The sequence below is a fragment of the Hypomesus nipponensis genome, chromosome 27 (assembly GCF_054491055.1).
Source record: "Hypomesus nipponensis isolate SF chromosome 27, ASM5449105v1, whole genome shotgun sequence".
NCBI classification, from domain to species: domain Eukaryota; kingdom Metazoa; phylum Chordata; class Actinopteri; order Osmeriformes; family Osmeridae; genus Hypomesus; species Hypomesus nipponensis.
In genome coordinates, this window is record NC_140387.1 from 326,653 (window position 1) to 345,000 (window position 18,348).

General features: G+C 48.8%; 1 protein-coding gene and 1 long non-coding RNA gene across 2 annotated transcripts; both read left to right on the forward strand.

Annotated features, from left to right (window-relative positions):
- Nucleotides 1-794: 794 nt before the first annotated feature.
- ddx54 (DEAD (Asp-Glu-Ala-Asp) box polypeptide 54) lies at nucleotides 795-10,209 on the forward strand. The gene is made up of 19 exons (XM_084693890.1): nucleotides 795-1,058; nucleotides 1,616-1,742; nucleotides 2,073-2,143; nucleotides 2,443-2,631; nucleotides 2,733-2,824; nucleotides 2,937-3,032; nucleotides 3,237-3,358; nucleotides 3,485-3,546; nucleotides 3,660-3,791; nucleotides 4,031-4,241; nucleotides 4,378-4,509; nucleotides 4,602-4,823; nucleotides 5,451-5,524; nucleotides 6,469-6,672; nucleotides 7,003-7,151; nucleotides 7,927-8,040; nucleotides 8,428-8,535; nucleotides 8,933-9,213; nucleotides 9,419-10,209. Exons 1-19 carry the CDS (start codon nucleotides 948-950, stop codon nucleotides 9,649-9,651), a joined length of 2,730 nt encoding a protein of 909 aa, XP_084550016.1. The 5' UTR covers nucleotides 795-947; the 3' UTR covers nucleotides 9,652-10,209.
- A 3,114-nt stretch (nucleotides 10,210-13,323) lies between these two features.
- LOC146220203 (uncharacterized) lies at nucleotides 13,324-16,580 on the forward strand. The gene is made up of 3 exons (XR_014750897.1): nucleotides 13,324-14,351; nucleotides 14,629-15,664; nucleotides 15,882-16,580. It is a non-coding gene; the product is annotated as an uncharacterized LOC146220203 (long non-coding RNA).
- The last annotated feature ends 1,768 nt before the right edge of the window (nucleotides 16,581-18,348 follow it).

The window sequence follows — 18,348 nt, forward strand, 5'->3', positions numbered from 1 at the left end:
TAAACTCATGACTGGCGAGTGATACCTGTGTCATCATGTGAATGTTAAGTGTGTATGTGTCTGTCTTAGATCCAAGACTTGGGTTTATACTTCCGATTAGGGGTAGAGAGTCCCAGGGGTCAGCGAAGAGTCTCTGGTTTTGAAAGGTTGAAATAATATTTTCGAAAAAGGTTTCGGAAAAAACTGCGTCTTCTTTCCTTTCATTATGATTTTTTTTTTGAAAGCTGGAGAAAAATATATATCCCCAAAAGTTTAGGAAAACAGGTTTTGAAAGGTTGAACAAATATTTCCCCCCAAAAGTTTCGAAAACAGGTTTTGAAAAGTTGAACAAATAGGCTTATATTTTTTCAAAAGTTTCAAAAAATAGGTTTTGAAACGTTGAAAAAATATTTTCCCAGAAAAGGTTAGAAAAAGAGTTGAAAAAATAACCGTGTTCATGTATGTGGGTCTAGTCCCGTGCTGCAGGCAGGAATTCTGAATCAGAGAATTTGAATAACGGTAGGCCTATAAATGAAATATAAAATAAAAACTAGTATGTAAGACAGTCTTGAAATCCAGACACACTAACCTTTACATCGTTTCCAACATGGCTTTATGGTTTAAAGTTACAACGACAATATTATTTGTATTTTTATTAAATTGTGAAGTAGCCTCATAGAGTAGCCTACATATTAAACCTTTACTGACTCGTCAACAACATAGACATACATGTATATATGTCTATGGTCAACAAGGCGCGGTTTACAATTTTTTGTATGACATCACACTACGCGCCGTCGCGTAAATTCTATGAGTCCTAGTAGAGCCTCGTGTGTTTCAACATGTCTGCCTACTGTGTTATTGTCGTGTGCTGAACTGTCTCGGTTTATTTTTGAACACCAATTTACTGCCTTTTTAGTTAATCCAAAATCAAGCCTTGTGTTAAAATTACAGGGTGATTTGACACAATGGCCCAAAGAAAGAAGAAATTTACGAAGAAAAAGAGACATGTTGGCCATAAAGATCCCGAAGTGGACTCGGACTTGGAGCTTGCTACTGAAATTAAGGACGATGATACCGTAAGATCCTATCATTCATCCTTGTCCAGTTCATGTATTAGTGTACAACATATACTTATTTGTGGAATATAAGTTTATTTTCCAGTTGCCTTTGTACTTGCTGCGTACTTACTGCTAACTGCAAGCAATGGATGTTAGCGATTAGCTAGACGGCTAACTCAACACAGCTAGCAAGGCAAAGCAGTTTATCGTAATTTCTTGCAAAACTGTTCAAAAAGTTTCCTTAAAGTTAATATCAGTCGATTTCTCAAGCTGAATACATTGATACAAAGCTAACAATAGGGAGCACACGAGTTTGTATCTTTATATTGTGTGTCATAGCCACCTAATTTTATATATTTGTATTTGATCTTAAATTCTTACAGCCCCCTAGTATTAGTTAGACCTTGTACCGTTAGTGTAGTTAGACTTGTACACCACTATTCAATATTTATGATCCCTATATGTTGAATGTATGCACCTCCCTGCCAAAATAAATTCCTTGTCTGCAAACTGTCATGGCAATTAAACCCTTTTCTGATTTTGTGCTTCTCATAAGATGTTGTTGTGTGTTTCAGACCGTGAGGAAGTTACCTCGCTTCCCCGCCTCCTCTGAGTGCCTGTCTGATGTGGAGCCAGATACAAGGGAGCTGGTCCGAGCGCAGAACAAGAAGAAGAAGAAATCTGGAGGCTTTCAGTCCATGGGTGAGAACAATGTCATGTGATGTCGTCATGTGATTAATGGGTCGAGATGACCGTTGGTGATAAAGAGTTTGTGAAGAAGGCGGCCTAGCGCCTGTATACTGCCTCCCATGTTGACTGTAAAAGTCATAGATTTATAATCACATGTACAGTATCACTCAAGCTCTTTCTGGACAACAACATTTTTGTGACATGGCAAGCTACTTACTGGCATGAAAAGGAAATGCATGTGAATGGGCTGCATTTAGGGTTAACATTTACATGTGAATTCAAAACACTGGCAGCAAGAATATGGAAAGTCCAGTAATAGGCTCCTGTTCTCCCTGTGTTCAGGTCTCAGTTACCCGGTCTACAAAGGAGTCATGAGGAAGGGCTACAAGGTTCCTACGCCCATCCAGCGACGGGTAAGGCTCCTCCAACTGATCAACTCCTGGTTCCTTTTATCAACGTCATGTAAAATAATGTCTGTATGGCACTTTTATCCAACACAGTTGACTATTTTTTTTATTTTTGATTAAATTGTAATTACACTGGTGAGTGAAGTTATTCTACCAGCCTGGCATATTTTACCAGCATTTGGCTGCTACATGCTGCTGCTTCTGTTCCCTGTCTAGGAAGCAGAACTAGTCTCTGAACAGAACACTAGTGTAGGAAGCTTTCACCTGGTTTCACGTGAGCTTGTTGCCCTTCCCTTGTCCTCCAGACCATCCCTGTCGTCCTGGATGGCAAGGACATGGTTGCCATGGCTCGGACGGGCAGTGGGAAGACGGCAGCGTTCCTGATCCCCATGTTTGAGAAGCTGAAGGCCCCCAGCGCCCAGACCGGTGCCCGTGCCCTCATCCTGTCCCCCACCAGGGAGCTGGCTCTGCAGACCATGAAGTTCACCAAGGAGGTCAGCCTCCACACACGCCTGGGAATCATTTTAGTTGTGAATGTTTAAAGATGTTTTAGCTGTTGCGGCTGTTGCAGTAGTAGTGTTAATCTGTGTTTCAGCTGGGGAAGTTCACAGGGCTGAAGACGGCTCTGATTCTGGGAGGAGACCGGATGGACGACCAGTTTGCTGCACTTCATGAAAACCCAGACATGTAAGATCACCTGCCTCAGCTGGCCGAGCAGTGCACACCTGGGGCTGAACCACGTTAGCTATGACAAGCAGCACGTCTCGGTGTGATAACTCTCCTCCGCCTCGCTCTCCAGAATCATCGGAACCCCTGGTCGTTTGATGCACGTTGTCGTGGAGATGAACCTGAAGCTCCAGAATGTGGAGTATGTGGTGTTTGATGAGGCAGACAGGTGAGTCAAGTCACTCACACAGACTGATCAGCTCCTCACTCACAGTTTTTTTTTCAAAGATACATTTAGATTTTCCTGTAGTGTGTGTGGGTATATAAAAATGAGTTGTATGTGCTAGTAAACTAGCTGTATGCCTGTGCCAATAGTTAACCTGTGCTATCAAGCTAGCTGCTAGCCTGTGCTAACGGCTTGTGCCTCCTGCAGGCTGTTTGAGATGGGCTTTGCGGAGCAGCTGCAGGAGGTGATCCGCAGGCTCCCAGACACCAGGCAGACGCTGCTGTTCTCCGCCACCCTGCCCAAGATGCTGGTGGAGTTTGCCCGAGCAGGTAGCTGTGACCCCTGACCCCAGCCTGGAGCAGCAGGGCACCAGGCCTCTTGGTTGGATCATTATGAAATGCTGTTGTGAGTTGTTTTCTGAAAGTGTGTGTGTGTGTTTCTGTACTTGTGTGTAGGGTTGACAGAGCCGGTGTTGATACGTCTGGACGTGGACAGCAAACTGAGTGAGCAGCTGAAGGTGAAACACTCTTTCTGGACTGTGTTAGAGCAGAGGTGTTTCTGTTCCCAGACCGTGTCAGGCTTAGGGGTGTTTCTGTTGGTCTGAGGTCTGACCCCTGACCTCTCCTCCAGCTGTCCTTCTTCCACCTGCGTCTGGAGGACAAGCCGGCCCTGCTGCTGCACCTGCTCAGGAACGTGGCCCGACCACAGGAGCAGACCGTCGTGTTCGTGGCCACCAAGCACCACGTCGAGTTCCTGAGAGAGGTGCACACACACACACACACACACACACACACACACCCTTCCTCAGTTGTGGGGCGTGCAGAAGGGTTCAGCTTCTGTTTCTGTCCTTCTGACAGGTGATGGAATGTGATGGTCGGATAATGTTATCTTCCCTCTCTCCCCCCTTCCTGTGTCCCCCCCACCACTTCCTCTCCCTACCCCACCACTTCCTGTCCCTACCCCACCACTTCCTGTCCCCCCCAACCCTTCCTGCCCCCCAGCTGCTGAGTGCGGAGGGGGTGGAGTGTGCGTACATCTACAGTGCCCTGGACCAGACGGCCAGAAAGATCAACATTGGGAAGTTTGTCCACCGCAAAGCCATGGTGTTGCTGGTCACTGACGTGGCTGCTCGCGGCATAGACATCCCCCTGCTGGACAACGTCATCAATTACAACTTCCCCTCCAAGCCCAAGCTGTTCCTGCACAGAGTCGGTTGGTGGAGCACAACTTCCTTTGGTCACTGGGTCATAGCTCAGGGAGAGAGCATGGGGATGGGTAGAGCGTGGGGATGTCTATATCTAAAAAGCATCTGTTAAATGAACTCATGATATCCTGGTGTGTGTCCCAGGTCGCGTGGCGCGTGCGGGCCGGGGGGGCGTGGCCTACAGCTTGGTGTGTTCAGACGAGGTTCCCTACGTGTATGACCTCCACCTGTTCCTGGGACGCCCTGTGACGCTGGCCTCCGCTGACATGCCTCAAGGTACCGGAGGACAGAGGAGGAGGGCTGGACTGAGATTTTTTTTCTTTCAGCTCTCGAGGCTAACCTGTTTTGGTCACACCCCCCTCCCCCAGACACTGACGGGGTTTTCGGCCGAGTCCCCCAGAGTATCCTTGACGACGAGGAGTCCCTGCTGACCTCTGCCCTCCAGAGCTCTCTGGATCTCCAGAACCTCCAGCACATCTCGTCCAACGCCTACCAGGGGTACCTGCGCTCGCGGCCGCTGCCCTCGCCCGAGTCCATCAAGAGGGTGAAGAACACTGACCTCTTCAGCCTGGCGGTGCACCCCCTGCTGGGTCAGTACCCCGCACACGCCTGAGGGGAGGGGGAAGCGTGTTGGGTGTTGTGTTATTCATGTACACCGGCTGGCAGCTCAGACGCCTGCTAACCACAGACTGACTGGAACCTTCTGGTCATGTGTTGGCCCTCCTGAGTGTCTGGGTGACGTGTCTGCAGCCCTCCTGAGTGTCTGGGTGACGTGTCTGCAGCCCTCCTGAGTGTCTGGGTGACGTGTCTGCAGCCCTCCTGAGTGTCTGGGTGAGGTGTCTGCAGCCCTGCTGCGTGTCTGGGTGACGTGTCTGGGTGACGTGTCTGCAGCCCTGCTGCGTGTCTGGGTGACGTGTCTGGGTGAGGTGTCTGCAGCCCTGCTGCGTGTCTGGGTGACGTGTCTGGGTGACGTGTCTGCAGCCCTCCTGAGTGTCTGGGTGAGGTGTCTGCAGCCCTGCTGCGTGTCTGGGTGACGTGTCTGGGTGACGTGTCTGCAGCCCTGCTGCGTGTCTGGGTGACGTGTCTGGGTGAGGTGTCTGCAGCCCTGCTGCGTGTCTGGGTGACGTGTCTGGGTGACGTGTCTGCGGCTCTCCTGAGTGTCTGGGTGACGTGTCTGCGGCCCTCCTGAGTGTCTGGGTGACGTTTGGTTGTTTCAGGATCGGGGCTGGACAGACTGGAGCTGGATCGTCTACAGATGGTCGATTCCATCAAGAGCTACAGATTGAAAGCTGTAAGTCTCAATACTGCCCTAACTAACCCGACTATCGATTCGTTGTGTCGCGTGATTATTACGCCACTCAATATGTCACAGAGATGTTTGAGTTTTGTTGAGCGTGGAGCGGAGGTAGAGGAAAGGCCATTGGAGAGACGTTGTTGAGTAACGTTGTTCTGAAACACATGGCGGAGGCAGAGAAATCAGTACGACCCAAGTCATCCAAGGTGTGAGAGCTTTTCACACTAAATACGTCGAAAAAGTGTGTTAATTGACCGAGGTGAAGGTAGTTTCATATTTGACATTCGTCTCACATTCGGAAGATGCTATTTTGCAGTGTTGCGTTAGGGACCGAGTGAAAACTACCCATACCATTTTGAAAAATGTTGACTTTTATAATATTTTTATGAATATAAAACCTCAGACAGACACCAGAGTATCTTAACAATGTCTGGTATACTTCCACAGCCTTTACTTTTCCAATAACATTTCAAATAAAATCACTAATCTTTGAAAACAGTTTAGTCCTCGCCAATCTTAACTTTTTTCAAAATTGTGTCAAAAAATCATACATATACATCAGATTAATTTAATAAAAGTCTGGCCTACTTCCACAACCTTTCAATTTTCGAAAATCATTTTAAACAAAACTCTAATAAATTGCTCATCTAAGAAAAAACATTAAATCCACCCTAATATTAATAACTTTTTCAAAATTGTGTGCCTGTTTGTGCACATTCTGAAGATGTTTTGCACTGTCAGTTCTGTTTTAGAATAAAGGGTTGGAAATTAATGTTTTTTTATTTTTTTATCCGATTCATCAATTAATCGAAAAAAGAATCGACAGATTAATCGATTACTAAAACAATCGTTAGTTGCAGCCCTAAATACTACCATACTGTAGAGTTGCCTTTAACCCCAACACACCTCTCTCTCTCCTTCTCTCCCGCCCCTCTCCTCAGACTATCTTTGAGATCAACTGTAGCAGCCGTTGCCAGGGCAGCGAGGTGATGCGGGCCAAGCGCAGCAGAGACAGTGTCCTGGTGGACAAGTTCTCCAGGAAGAGACAGGAGCAGGCGGCCGAGAGTGAGCTGCACCCCTCCGCCCCGCCTGCCCCCCGCCTGCACCAGGACGACACCCAGGGAGAAGACGACCTGGAACTACAGGTCCCAGCATGCTCTCTGACAGGCTTCTGCAAATACATGTTTACCATAGTTTGTTTACAGTGAAAAATTTGTTCACCGATAGTAAGTAGTAATTAGTTACAGATATGTACTGTGTGTGTGAAAAAACAATATCGATGTATAGTAATTTTACTTTTGGGAATAGGTATAGCTCAGTGGTAGAGCATCATGTTGCAAATCAAGATTTTGCAGGTTAGAATTCTGCCATGTACAACACTTTTAGAATTTTTGCTTTCTAAATGGGCAGATATGTGCTGTGTATTGAATTGAGTGTGAGGGAGTGAAGGTGTGCCTGCGCTGTGTGTCCACCAGGGGGTGTTCTCCCAGGTGCTGGGGGGGAAGAGGAGGAAGCAGGAAGACGGAGACCCAGAGAGGCCAAAAAGCAAAAAGAGCAAACAGGCTGTGAGAGACGAGGAGCACTATATCCCCTACAGGGCCCAGGACCTGCACACGGAGCGAGGGTAGGCCTGAGCACGGAGCGGGGGTAGGCCTGAGCACGGAGCGAGGGTAGGCCTGAGCACGGAGCGGGGGTAGGCCTGAGCACGGAGCGGGGGTAGGCCTGAGCACGGAGCGGGGGTAGGCCTGAGCACGGAGCGGGGGTAGGCCTGAGCACGGAGCGAGGGTAGGCCTGAGCACGGAGCGGAGGTAGGCCTGGGCACGGAGCGGGGGTAGGCCTGAGCACGGAGCGGGGGTAGGCCTGAGCACGGAGCTGGGGTAGGCCTGAGCACGGAGCGGAGGTAGGCCTGAGCACGGAGCGGAGGTAGGCCTGAGCACGGAGCGAGGGTAGGCCCGGGCACGGAGCGGGGGTAGGCCCGGGCACGGAGCGAGGGTAGGCTTGGGCACGGAGCGAGGGTAGGCCCGGGCACGGAGCGAGGGTAGGCCCGAGCACGGAGCGAGGGTAGGCCCGAGCACGGAGCGAGGGTAGGCCCGGGCACGGAGCGAGGGTAGGCCCGGGCACGGAGCGAGGGTAGGCCCGGGCACGGAGCGAGGGTATGCCCGGGCACGGAGCGAGGGTAGGCCCGGGCACGGAGCGAGGGTAGGCCCGGGCACGGAGCGAGGGTAGGCCCGGGCACGGAGCGAGGGTAGGCCTGGGAACGGAGCAGCTAGCAATGGCTATACCACGCCATCACTTGTCAATGGATAAATCATGTTAAATGTTATCAATGAATGCAACATTACTATGCTATTAGGGTGTGTAGTTGGAGTATATAGTAGTTATTGTGTGTGTGTGTGCAGGCTCAGCATGACAGGAGAAGGCACCACGTTTGAGCAGCAGGCCTCTACAGCTGTGCTGGACCTGATGGGAGATGAGGAGGGACGCCTCAACCAACACAAACACATGATGAAGTGGTAAAGACACACACACACACACACACACACACACACACATGATGTGGTAAAGACACACACACACCTACATTTAGCAGACGCTCTTATCCAGTGCGACTTACAGTAAGTACAGGGACATTCCCCCGAGGCAAGTAGGGTAAAGTGCCTTGCCCAAGGACACAACATCATTTGGCACAGCCGGGAATCGAACCGGCACCTGACTCCTCCTGACACCTACACTTACACACACACACACACACACTTACAGCACATCAAGGTTCACCGTGTGCAACATCACAATCGCCTTTCTCTCTTCTCCTACTCTCTCTCCTCTCCTCTCTCCTCTCTCTCTTCTACTTTCTCTCCTCCTCTCTCCTCCTTTCTCTCCTCTTCCTCCTCCCTCCGTAGGGACCGTAAGAGGAAGCGCTTCGTCAGGGAGACGGGGAAGGAGGACTCCAAGAAGAGGGTGAAGCTGGAGACGGGACAGATGGTCAGCAAGATCCACAAGAAGAACTTGTATCCTCTTACTGTCTGTCTGTCTCTGTCTGTCTCTGTCTGTCTGTCTGTCTCTGTCTGTCTGTGTCTGTCTGTGTGTCTGTCTGTCTCTGTCTGTCTGTCTGTCTGTCTGTCTCTGTCTGTCTCTGTCTTTGTCTGTCTGTGTGTCTGTCTGTCTGTGTGTCTGTCTGTCTGTGTGTCTGTCTGTCTCTGTCTGTCTCTGTCTGTCTGTCTGTCTCTGTCTGTCTGTCTGTCTGTCTGTCTGTCTGTCTGTCTGTCTCGGTCTCTGTCTGTCTCTGTCTGTCTGTCTCGGTCTCTGTCTGTCTGTCTCTGTCTGTCTGTCTCGGTCTCTGTCTGTCAAAGCAGAAGCGTGTGTGTGTGTGTGTGTGTGTGTTGTTTCCTTGACGATGTGTCTCAGCTATGAGGACTGGAAGAAGAAATACAAGGTGGATGATGAGGATGCTGACTCAGGAGGAGAGACTGGAGGAAGAGGGAGGAGAGGAGGAGGGGGAAGAGGACGAGGACGAGGGAGAGGAGGAGGGGGGAGAGGAGGAGGAGGGAGAGGAGGGGGAGGATGGGGTGGAGGACGAGAAGAGTGGAATGGAGGAGGAAGAGGAAGAGGTGGATGGGGTGGAGGACGAGAAGAGTGGAGTGGAGGAGGAGGAAGAGGAGGAGGAGGAAGAGGAGGAAGAGGAGGAGGTAGGAATTCACTTCATCTTGTGCATCATGAAAATAAGTGATTCTTGTCTTGTTACCAGAGTGAAATTCAGAGATGTGTATTCTTCCTGTTGCTCCTCTCACCAATCAGAAGTGTTTGGTATGATGGTATTATTCAGAGATCCTTAGAGCGATGACCTCTTCACCTCTCCTTCTACTATTCTTTCTTTCACTTGTTGCCCTCCAGGTCGAGGCAGGCGCGGGGCAGACTCCTCCGGCCCCCCCCAGCGAGCACGCTCGGAGCTGCGGAGCCGGGACCAGATCCTGAAGGAGAGGAAGAGGAAGGAGAAGCAGAACTTCCTGCAGAGCGGCGGGATGAAGAAGATCAAAGGGCGGGGCCAGCAGAGGCTCAACGACGTCAAGTCATCAGGCTTTGGACGAGGAGTTCACAAGAAGGGCAAGATGAAGAAGAAGATGTGAGGAGGAAGGAGAGGGGAGGGAGAGGGGGTTGAACACAGGAGGAGAGGGTGAGGAAAAGAGGAGGAGGATGAAGATGAAGGGGAAGTCATCGTGGATGGCGTGAGCAGCATTGAAGCTGGGACCTACAGACTCCTTCAAAACAAACCGTGTTAGTATATTCTAAAGTCATGGCTAATACACATGTTATTGTGCTGCCACCTGTGTCCTGGTCAGTGTTTATGTAACAGGAAAACATGAACATGCGTCTAGCTTGAACATGCGTGTAGCTTGGGGGTATAGCCGTGGTCTCGTGGAGGTCAAGCAATCTCAGGTTGGAATCTCCCCAGAGTCACTTTAGAAAAGGCTTCTTCGTAATAATAATTTGGAAGCATGTGGAGTTATTAGGGGTGGAACCATATATCCATATATACAACATTTTTACAATATGTATCATAGAGTTATGGCAATATTTTACGCGACCTACTCTGCACCTGCGTCATGTGTGCATTCACAGAAATCACTTTGGATGTACAAGCAAGAAAATTCTTGAAAATGTTTTTGAAATAAATCTTAAGTGAATTTCAGTTTAATTTAAAATGTTGTTCAAAATATCGGGATACATACTGTATTGTATACCCAGTATCGTGATATGTATCGAATCGTGAGCTGAGTGTGTCGTTAAACTAGCCTGGCTGCCAGCCCAACTTAGCCCCGCCCACAAAACAATTTGGTCAGGAAGTTGGGTCTGGAGGGGCTTGTATTGGGGACAAACTATATCCGAACAGGAGCTGTTCGGACCAATGAAATTGCCAGGGCGTGCTTTATACGATGAGGGACAGATGATCAACAGTAACGTAATCAACAACGTCACGAAAGAGCGCTTGGGTTAAATTCGTTTTCAACAAACAACATATTACGTTGCTCTGATTGGTTGTAGGTCTATCCAATTGAGCGAAGAGGCATTTATTTTACGAGTTTGGTTGAAACGCCCCATACTCAAAGCCCAACGGAGAGTTATCAGACTCATATTCTGACTAGAATTATGAGTATGACAATGTCAGGCTATCGTTAAACCCCTAGGAGTTATCTGCTTCTACAGTTTTTCACTCCTTTTAAAATATAACTGTTCAGTTGACCTCAGTGAATTCAGAAGTTGACGAGAGGATGGCGCTATCACCTCGACAGTGTTCAGCCAGACCAGAGGATGGCGCTGTCACCTCGACAGTGTTCAGCCAGACCAGAGGATGGCGCTATCACCTCGACAGTGTTCAGCCAGACCAGAGGATGGCGCTGTCACCTCGACAGTGTTCAGCCAGACCGCCTCTGTTCTTTACAGCTCCTCTGGTGGGTTTTAAAGACAACATATTTGGACCAGTGTGCTGTGCGATGCAACAATTCATTAGAGGGTGTTAAAAGATTCAATCAGGACCAGCATTGTTATGGGAGTTGGTTGGTGTTTTCACTGAACATTTATGTCAACAAATACTCCACAAAGTCACAATGACTCTCTTGGTCATGTAAATATCCAAGTCATCTTTCTCCTGTGACGGTCTGTGGTTCGTCCCTCAGAACGAGAAGAGGGAGTCGTGTCCGTGTTGCTGTGCAGGAGAGTGAGTGCTTCCTAGCTGGAGCAGCAATGGGTTCAGAGTGACTCCAGAGAAGAGCAGGAGGTCCACACTGCATCTGGAGCTGCTTACTGCTGGCCGGCTGCTTGATGATGTGTGTGTGTGTGCGCGCGTGTGTGTGTGTGTGCGTGCGTGTGTGTGTGTTATCATTGAGCAGACTTATCTGGTGGACCTCTCTGACTTTGTGTCTTCCAGTTCTGGTCCCGGGAGCCAGGAGGGGGTGGGAGAGTGTCTGGTGGCTACCAGCCCCCACCCCCTGGTCTGGGGGCTCCTCTGAAGGGCTGGGATAGGAAGGGGAGGCTGGGGTGAGGGCTGGTAGCAGGCTTAATGTGAGGCTGGGAGGGTGAGGCTGGGATAGGAAGGGGAGGCTGGGGTGGGGGCTGTAGCAGGCGTAATGTGAGGCTGGGATAGGAAGGGAAGGCTGGGGTGAGGGCTCGTAGCAGGCGTATGTGAGGCTGGGATAGGAAGGGGAGGCTGGGGTGGGGGCTGTAGCAGGCGTAATGTGAGGCTGACTGGACTTACTTGTTTCCAGCTGAAGTGGAGCAGAGCTGTCTGCCCTGGGCTCGGTCCATGATACCAGATAATCCTACTGAGATACAGGCTAGCTGCCCCCTCTATCTGCCCCCCTGCCCCTGGGCAGGACACAACATCCACTTCAGACCAGAGACTCCAGGCTCTCCTGGTCTGGGGCCTTGTGTGTGTGTGTGTGTGTGTTGGGTTTTTCTGTTTGTGTGTGTGTTGTCTTGTTCTGACAAAATAAATGGTATTTCTGTGAAGCAAATATAGTAAAAATAAATAATTATTTAATGAATTTATTAATCAAACAAAACATTTTACACTTTATGCAACATTTAAAAAAAATACAGTTACATTCATTTCACACTTTACTTCAAATAAAACTAGAAAACTTGAAACTTCAGTCAAACTAAAATCATGACGTCATTCTCCTTCCTGTCCTCTTCTCTCCTGGCTCGTGTTGATCTGAGGTTTGTTTCCCAGATGGAGCAAGCGCTCTGAGAGAGTGCCCCTCTCCCTCCCTCCCTCCCCCCTCTCACTTCATCTTTCTCCAGCAGGATCAGAGGAGCCTGGACACCAGAACCTCCACAGATCAGCCCCCCTCAGATCAGCCTCCCTCAGATCAGCCCCCTTCTGGAGTCCCAGCCCCCCTCAGACCAGACGACAGCAGGTTCAACCCTGCAGTTCCCCTTTGCCTCCACAGGGTGGCACTATAGCCATGCTCTTGTCCTGTCTGGAGAAAGTTGATGACTTGTGGTGACCTTTCCTTCATGTCATGTGTTCATTTCCGTGTGTTAGAGAGTGGAGGTCCCGTGATGTCAAGGTTGTAGAGACACGCTGTTCAGCTTCGGCTGGTCAACATCAACGACCCTGCTCTGCGTGGACAAGTACTTTGCAGGCTTGTGTGTGTGCATGTTCATTACAGTCTAGGATGTATTTAAAGGTTGGAGGCTAGGATGAATGCACAATGTATTTTGTTGATGGAGAAGGTTCTGGATGGACAGTAAAGTTGTATGCTTTTGGATTCTCCACCTCCAGGACATATGAGGTGCAACTTCTCCTCTGCTCAGATGGCTCAGCTCCCTGACCACCAGCCCAGCATGGTACTGAGGGGGTGGGGGGGGGTGTAAGGGTGGAGGCCAGTGACCCAGACGTGGTGTAGAAGTGTGTAGTGGACGAGGGGCCAGACAGGATATGACCCGTAGGAGGAAGTCCAGCCGCCCTATAGGAGGAGCAGCCATCAATCAACACCCCCGGCCACGCCCACCAGCCAGCACCTCAAAGAGCCAGATTAGAGCTGGGGGCGTGGCCTTGTTATGAGGAAATATGAGTTGTCACATGACTCAGTCTGCTCTGCTAGCAGATGCTCAGAATGAAGCTGGTTCTCAATGGAGGTCCAGAGGGGAGGGGAGGGCAGGGCAGGGTGGGGGAAGGGCAGGGCAGGGTGGGGTGGGGGCAGGGCGGGGTGGGGTGGGGTGGGGTGGGGGAAGGGCAGGGCGGGGTGGGGTGGGGGAAGGGCAGGGCAGGGCAGGGGTCTGTTGAGAGGCTGGCAGGGAGCTGGACAGATGACCATGAGGTCAGGATGAGGGTTCCGGTGAGGGGTTGGAGGTCAAGCTCTAACGACATCCTCTGGGGTCCTGTGATGTACGACCCTGGACAGACTGCTGCTGCTGCTGCTGGTGTTGTGTTGGTGGTGGTAGCGATGTTGCTGTTCCTCTTGATGTGTGAAGTGGACGGCTTTTCTTAGAAGGACCTTCGCAGGGAAGGTTTCTATCATAATCTGGTTCAAACCAAGTCCTTTTATATCTTCCATTTTCTATGAAGTTGTTTTTCTCCCCTAAATGCTTTCAACACTTGTAAGAAAAGCCTTTCAGCACCAATCTGAAACGTTTTGGTCTGTGGTCTCCAGATCTGGGCCCCTGGGATCAGCTGACCAGCCTTCAGACCCTCCAACACAACCTCCGCTCAGCCCCAGCCCTGCAAGATACCACGGCCAAGCAACAAACCGAGGCAGTCAGAGACAGATAACATACATGGATACTCTCTTTCTCCCTCTCTCTCCCTCTCCATCCTCAGTCTGGGAGTTGCTGGAGGTGCTAATGAACATCTCTGTCAGAGCTCCCTTGAAGTGAAGTGGAGCTGGAGATAAGAGGAGGGACAGGAGGGAAATATACCCTTTGTATCCAGACATATAGTCAGGTCTTGTATACACCCATGCAGACATGGTAGTCCAACCAGGAGTCACTTCCACGAGGCTGCTGGCAGGCTGCTTCATGAAGGAACATGTTTGTTGCTGCTTTGGGCACAAATATCTGGTTGAATCTTGGTTCCCTGCATGCTGAGATTATCACAGTCTGCTAAATACAGACAATCTTGGACTCTGAAGACCAAGATCCTGTTAGAACTCTGCTCTTCTGCTCCTTGATCTTCTGCTGTACTATCTACATGCACTGTTTGTATGTCGATTTGGATAAAAGTGTCAGCTAAATGAATAAAATGTAAATACCCAGGACAGCCTTCCAGGAGCAGTTGATGTGGGTGTTGGAGAAAGGTTCTGCTCTCAGGACAACAGCTGATCAGGTAACACCATGACAACACACACATGCTGATTGAATAATACATATTCATAAATGAATACTAAATGTATGAATACATACAGTATACATTAACTAGTACTTAAACTATTCTCCTCCTCCCCTCCTCCCGCTCTCCTCCTCCCCTCCTCCCCCTCTCCTCCTCCCCCTCTCTTCCTCCCCCCTCCTGCTCTCCTCCTCCCCTCCTCCTCCTCCCCCTCTCCTCCTCCCCCTCTCCTCCTCCTCCCCCCCCCCGCTGTCTGGGCTGGTGGTGTCTTGAGAAGGCCAGCAGCTCCAGGTGATGGTCCTGAGTTATTCATGAGGAGGTGAGTGTGTGAGGAACGTTCTCCTCTACACGTCCTGCTACACATGGTAGGACATGACCCACACACCAGCAGGGGGCCTGTGTGTGTGTGTGTGTGTGTGTGTGTAGATCAGAACAGAACACAGCCTGGCCCTCTGATATAATCCCCTGTCAGCCAGTGAGACTGACTGCAGCATGAGGACCTGCCGTCCAGAGATGTATCAGTTCTGTTTCATGTCTGATGGATGTATTCAATGTAGTACTGTCTATCATGCAAGTGGCATGTGTGTGTGTGTGTGAGTGTGTGTGTGTGTGTGTTTGGAGAGGCAAGATGAGTTAGGGCCTGTGGACCGCAGAGAGAACAAAGACAGAGAATGAAGAGAGAGAGGGGAGGGGGGAGCATGAAGAGGGGAGAGAGAGAGCAGGGAGAGAGAGAGAGGGAGGGGGTCTGAGTCTGTTGTGAGTTAGCTGTGTGCTGGCTGGCTCCAGCCAGGGCCCAGAGACCGTCGCTCCCTGGAGAGGAGGAAGGGAGAGGGATGAAGGGCTACTGGGGGTCTAAATGATAGGTGACACTGACCAGGCACCCACTGCCAATACATTCCCTCTTCCTCCTCCACTCCTCCTCCTCCCTCTCCACTCTGACTGGACCAAACCCGGCCACATCAAACACCTGACTGGAGCACAGATAACAACAATATTCATTTTTCTCTTCTTGTCTTTGCAGGAGGGAGGAGGGAGGGAGTCTGAGAGAGACTGATGATGTTGGGATCTTCAAGGATTACAAAGATCCCCAGCCTCTCACTGAAACTGGTTTGAGATAATGCACACACACACACACACACACACATGCACACTCACACTCTATATCTCTCTCATACACACACACCCCTGTATTCAGACAGGTGTTACTGTGTTGCCTGGTCTCTGGTCGCCACTCATCCAGCACTGGGATGACGTCACAGGAGATATTGTTGTTGCTCTGCTCTGGTAGCTGAGATGTGGTTACTTTGTTCCTGGTAAATACAGACCGTTCCTTGACTATGACCACCATTTGACCACTGAAACACTGTTAGAACTGAGCTTCTCATCCGTCATTTTCTGCTGGACTTTCTACTGTATTTGTATGTCGGTTTGGATAAAAGCGTCTGCTAAATGAATACAAATGTAACGTAATGATGGCTAGCAAGCCCCCCCCCCCCCCCCCCCTCTCTCTCTCTCTCTCTCCCTGGTCAGACTGTATGAGAGTGATGGATGTCCAGGCCTTGCCTGGTTATCTTTCTGTGGAGCTGAACCGTCACACAGCAGTACCGATCCATCTTCATCTGTCGTTTGTCGGAGTCACACTGAGGTGCTGTGCGCGGACGCGCGAGATGGACTTTCTGTTTCCTAGCTTTCACATGACATTTGTCAGATCATTTTGTGTAGCTGTATTTCAGGTCAGTATTATGTTGGGCAACTGTTCCTTACGTGAAAGAAAGCACGACGCAGGCCCAGCACGAGACGGCATAGTCCGGCCGGATCTGGGCTCCGCGTGAAGCTAAAGGGTTAACGCACGCGAGCCGTATTAATGCTAATGCACTTGAAATGTACTTGAATAAAAAGCCTCGGATTCAAGGAGGCCCTGAGTGTGACTTGCGCGGAGATGGAAGACCTCGCACCGTTGTAAGTGTCAAACAGAGCTTTTAAAACGGCGCATGCATTTTTTAAAGGTATCCAGGGTCGGGTTATCTGTTATTACAGGTGTGGAGTCGGTATAGGCTACTCTTTTATCATACAGTGTGGACAAAAAGTGCATCAAATAAAGGGTCTAAAATGTAAAATATCAAGTTCTTATGAAAACAAATTTAAAAGAAAGGCCCCTAAAATATTTACCCCGATATTACAAAACATTTTAATATGCAGGAAACCTATTCACATACTTGAATTGTTAAAGTCCATTTCATAAAAATAAAACGTTTTTATGCAATAGTTTTATGTGACTGAAACTGTTATTTTTCTGTTGTAGTTATAGGCTAATATGATCCATATATTTTATTTTATATATTATGGCAAATATTTAACACACTGGGAGACAGAGGGAATTAAGAATCGATGCACCCAAGTAGCCTAATTAAACAGTGGATTCATTTACTTCGGTCTGACGTGACATAAGATTGATTAATTCAATCCGCTTGTATTACAACACTTGAATGACAAGGACAGAATTAAAGACACCAGTCTGTTTGTTTGTTGACTGTTTTGCCATTCCGTCTTCATCATCTTCCCCGGGGTGACAGCCCACATGCCAGAAAACTACAACAATGGGTGCCAAATCTCCCCGGTTTGAAAAAGCAAACAGCGTCTGTCAACTGTTTCGGTGTCACGAGACAGACAGACTGCTGAGTTGAATTAAAGAGTGCGAGAGGAGCAGCCAAACCGCTCGCGTGAGCTGAGTTGTGTCATGTGCTTCGGGTTCCACTTGTAAAAATATATTATAATAACATGCAAATATAAATATATTACACCGGTGATATTTTAACACCAAAGCAGAATGAACATTTAACACTGATGACCAATGTGGCTTTATTTGGCGAGTTATACAAATATGACTTACGAGAAACTTACACAACTCTTCCAGAGGTTGTTCACAGTGAGGATCCAGCACGTGCCACAGAGCCCAGGATGTCTCCCCTCTGCACGGACCCCAGGTCTCCACAGCGCTCAACATGGCGGCAAACACCTTCGTATATTTAGACTTTTGAATTGTATTTCTTGCAGACACTAACCGCTCATCAAAACAATGTGACACTGCACATCCCCGAGCGTTGAGCGACACACCGGCCGTTAAGGAAATAATTCAGTCTGACAGTCTTACACTAACATATGAAACAAGCACTCACATATGAAATGTTCACGCGCGCATTCATACTAAAAACTCACATCCACATATTAAATGTTCACATAGACATATGCAACGCATTCACATGTAAAATGTTTACACACATTCATACTACTGAACATTTACAGACATATGAAATGCTGCACAGATGCATGTGACCCATTCACACTTATAACCCTAACATAACCCTAGCATAACCCTAACATAACCCTAACATAACCCTAACATAACCCTTATAAGTCTTATAAGGATGAGTTAGAAGCTTTGAGAATTTAAGAGTGGGAGTACATTTTCACTATATCCGGAAGGCATTTCAGTAGTTCAACAATTTTATAGACACAGGAGAAAAATAGCTTTATACCTTTAGTGATCAAACAAACAGATAAACAGACAGAAAACTCAAGAAAGCAGGGTTCTGGAATTTGATTGAGTGCAATTTTTGGGGGCTGTTGCTCCATTTCTACAACCCTGTCCTAACATGCTACCTCCCATGTGTGTTCTGTCCTGCATATCCCAGCATCAAATGATTCTTACTGGACATTGAGGGGACTAGTGTGAGGAACCAGATTAAGTTTCCTGCATGTGGCACCTTCCTAGTCAGAGTTAGCAGGGGGTAAAGAAAGGTAGGACAAAATGGTAGAAAAAAAACTTTCAACCTTTCAAAACCTTTTTTTCCAAAACTATCTTTAAAAATATTTGTTAAACTTTTGAAAACGTTTTTTTTTTTTAACAACTTTATTTTCACACGCAACACGACACAAGTCTAGAATGTGACCGATGCTGTTGAAGGTAGCGCACCGTCCTGAGCTGCGGATCTTGTAG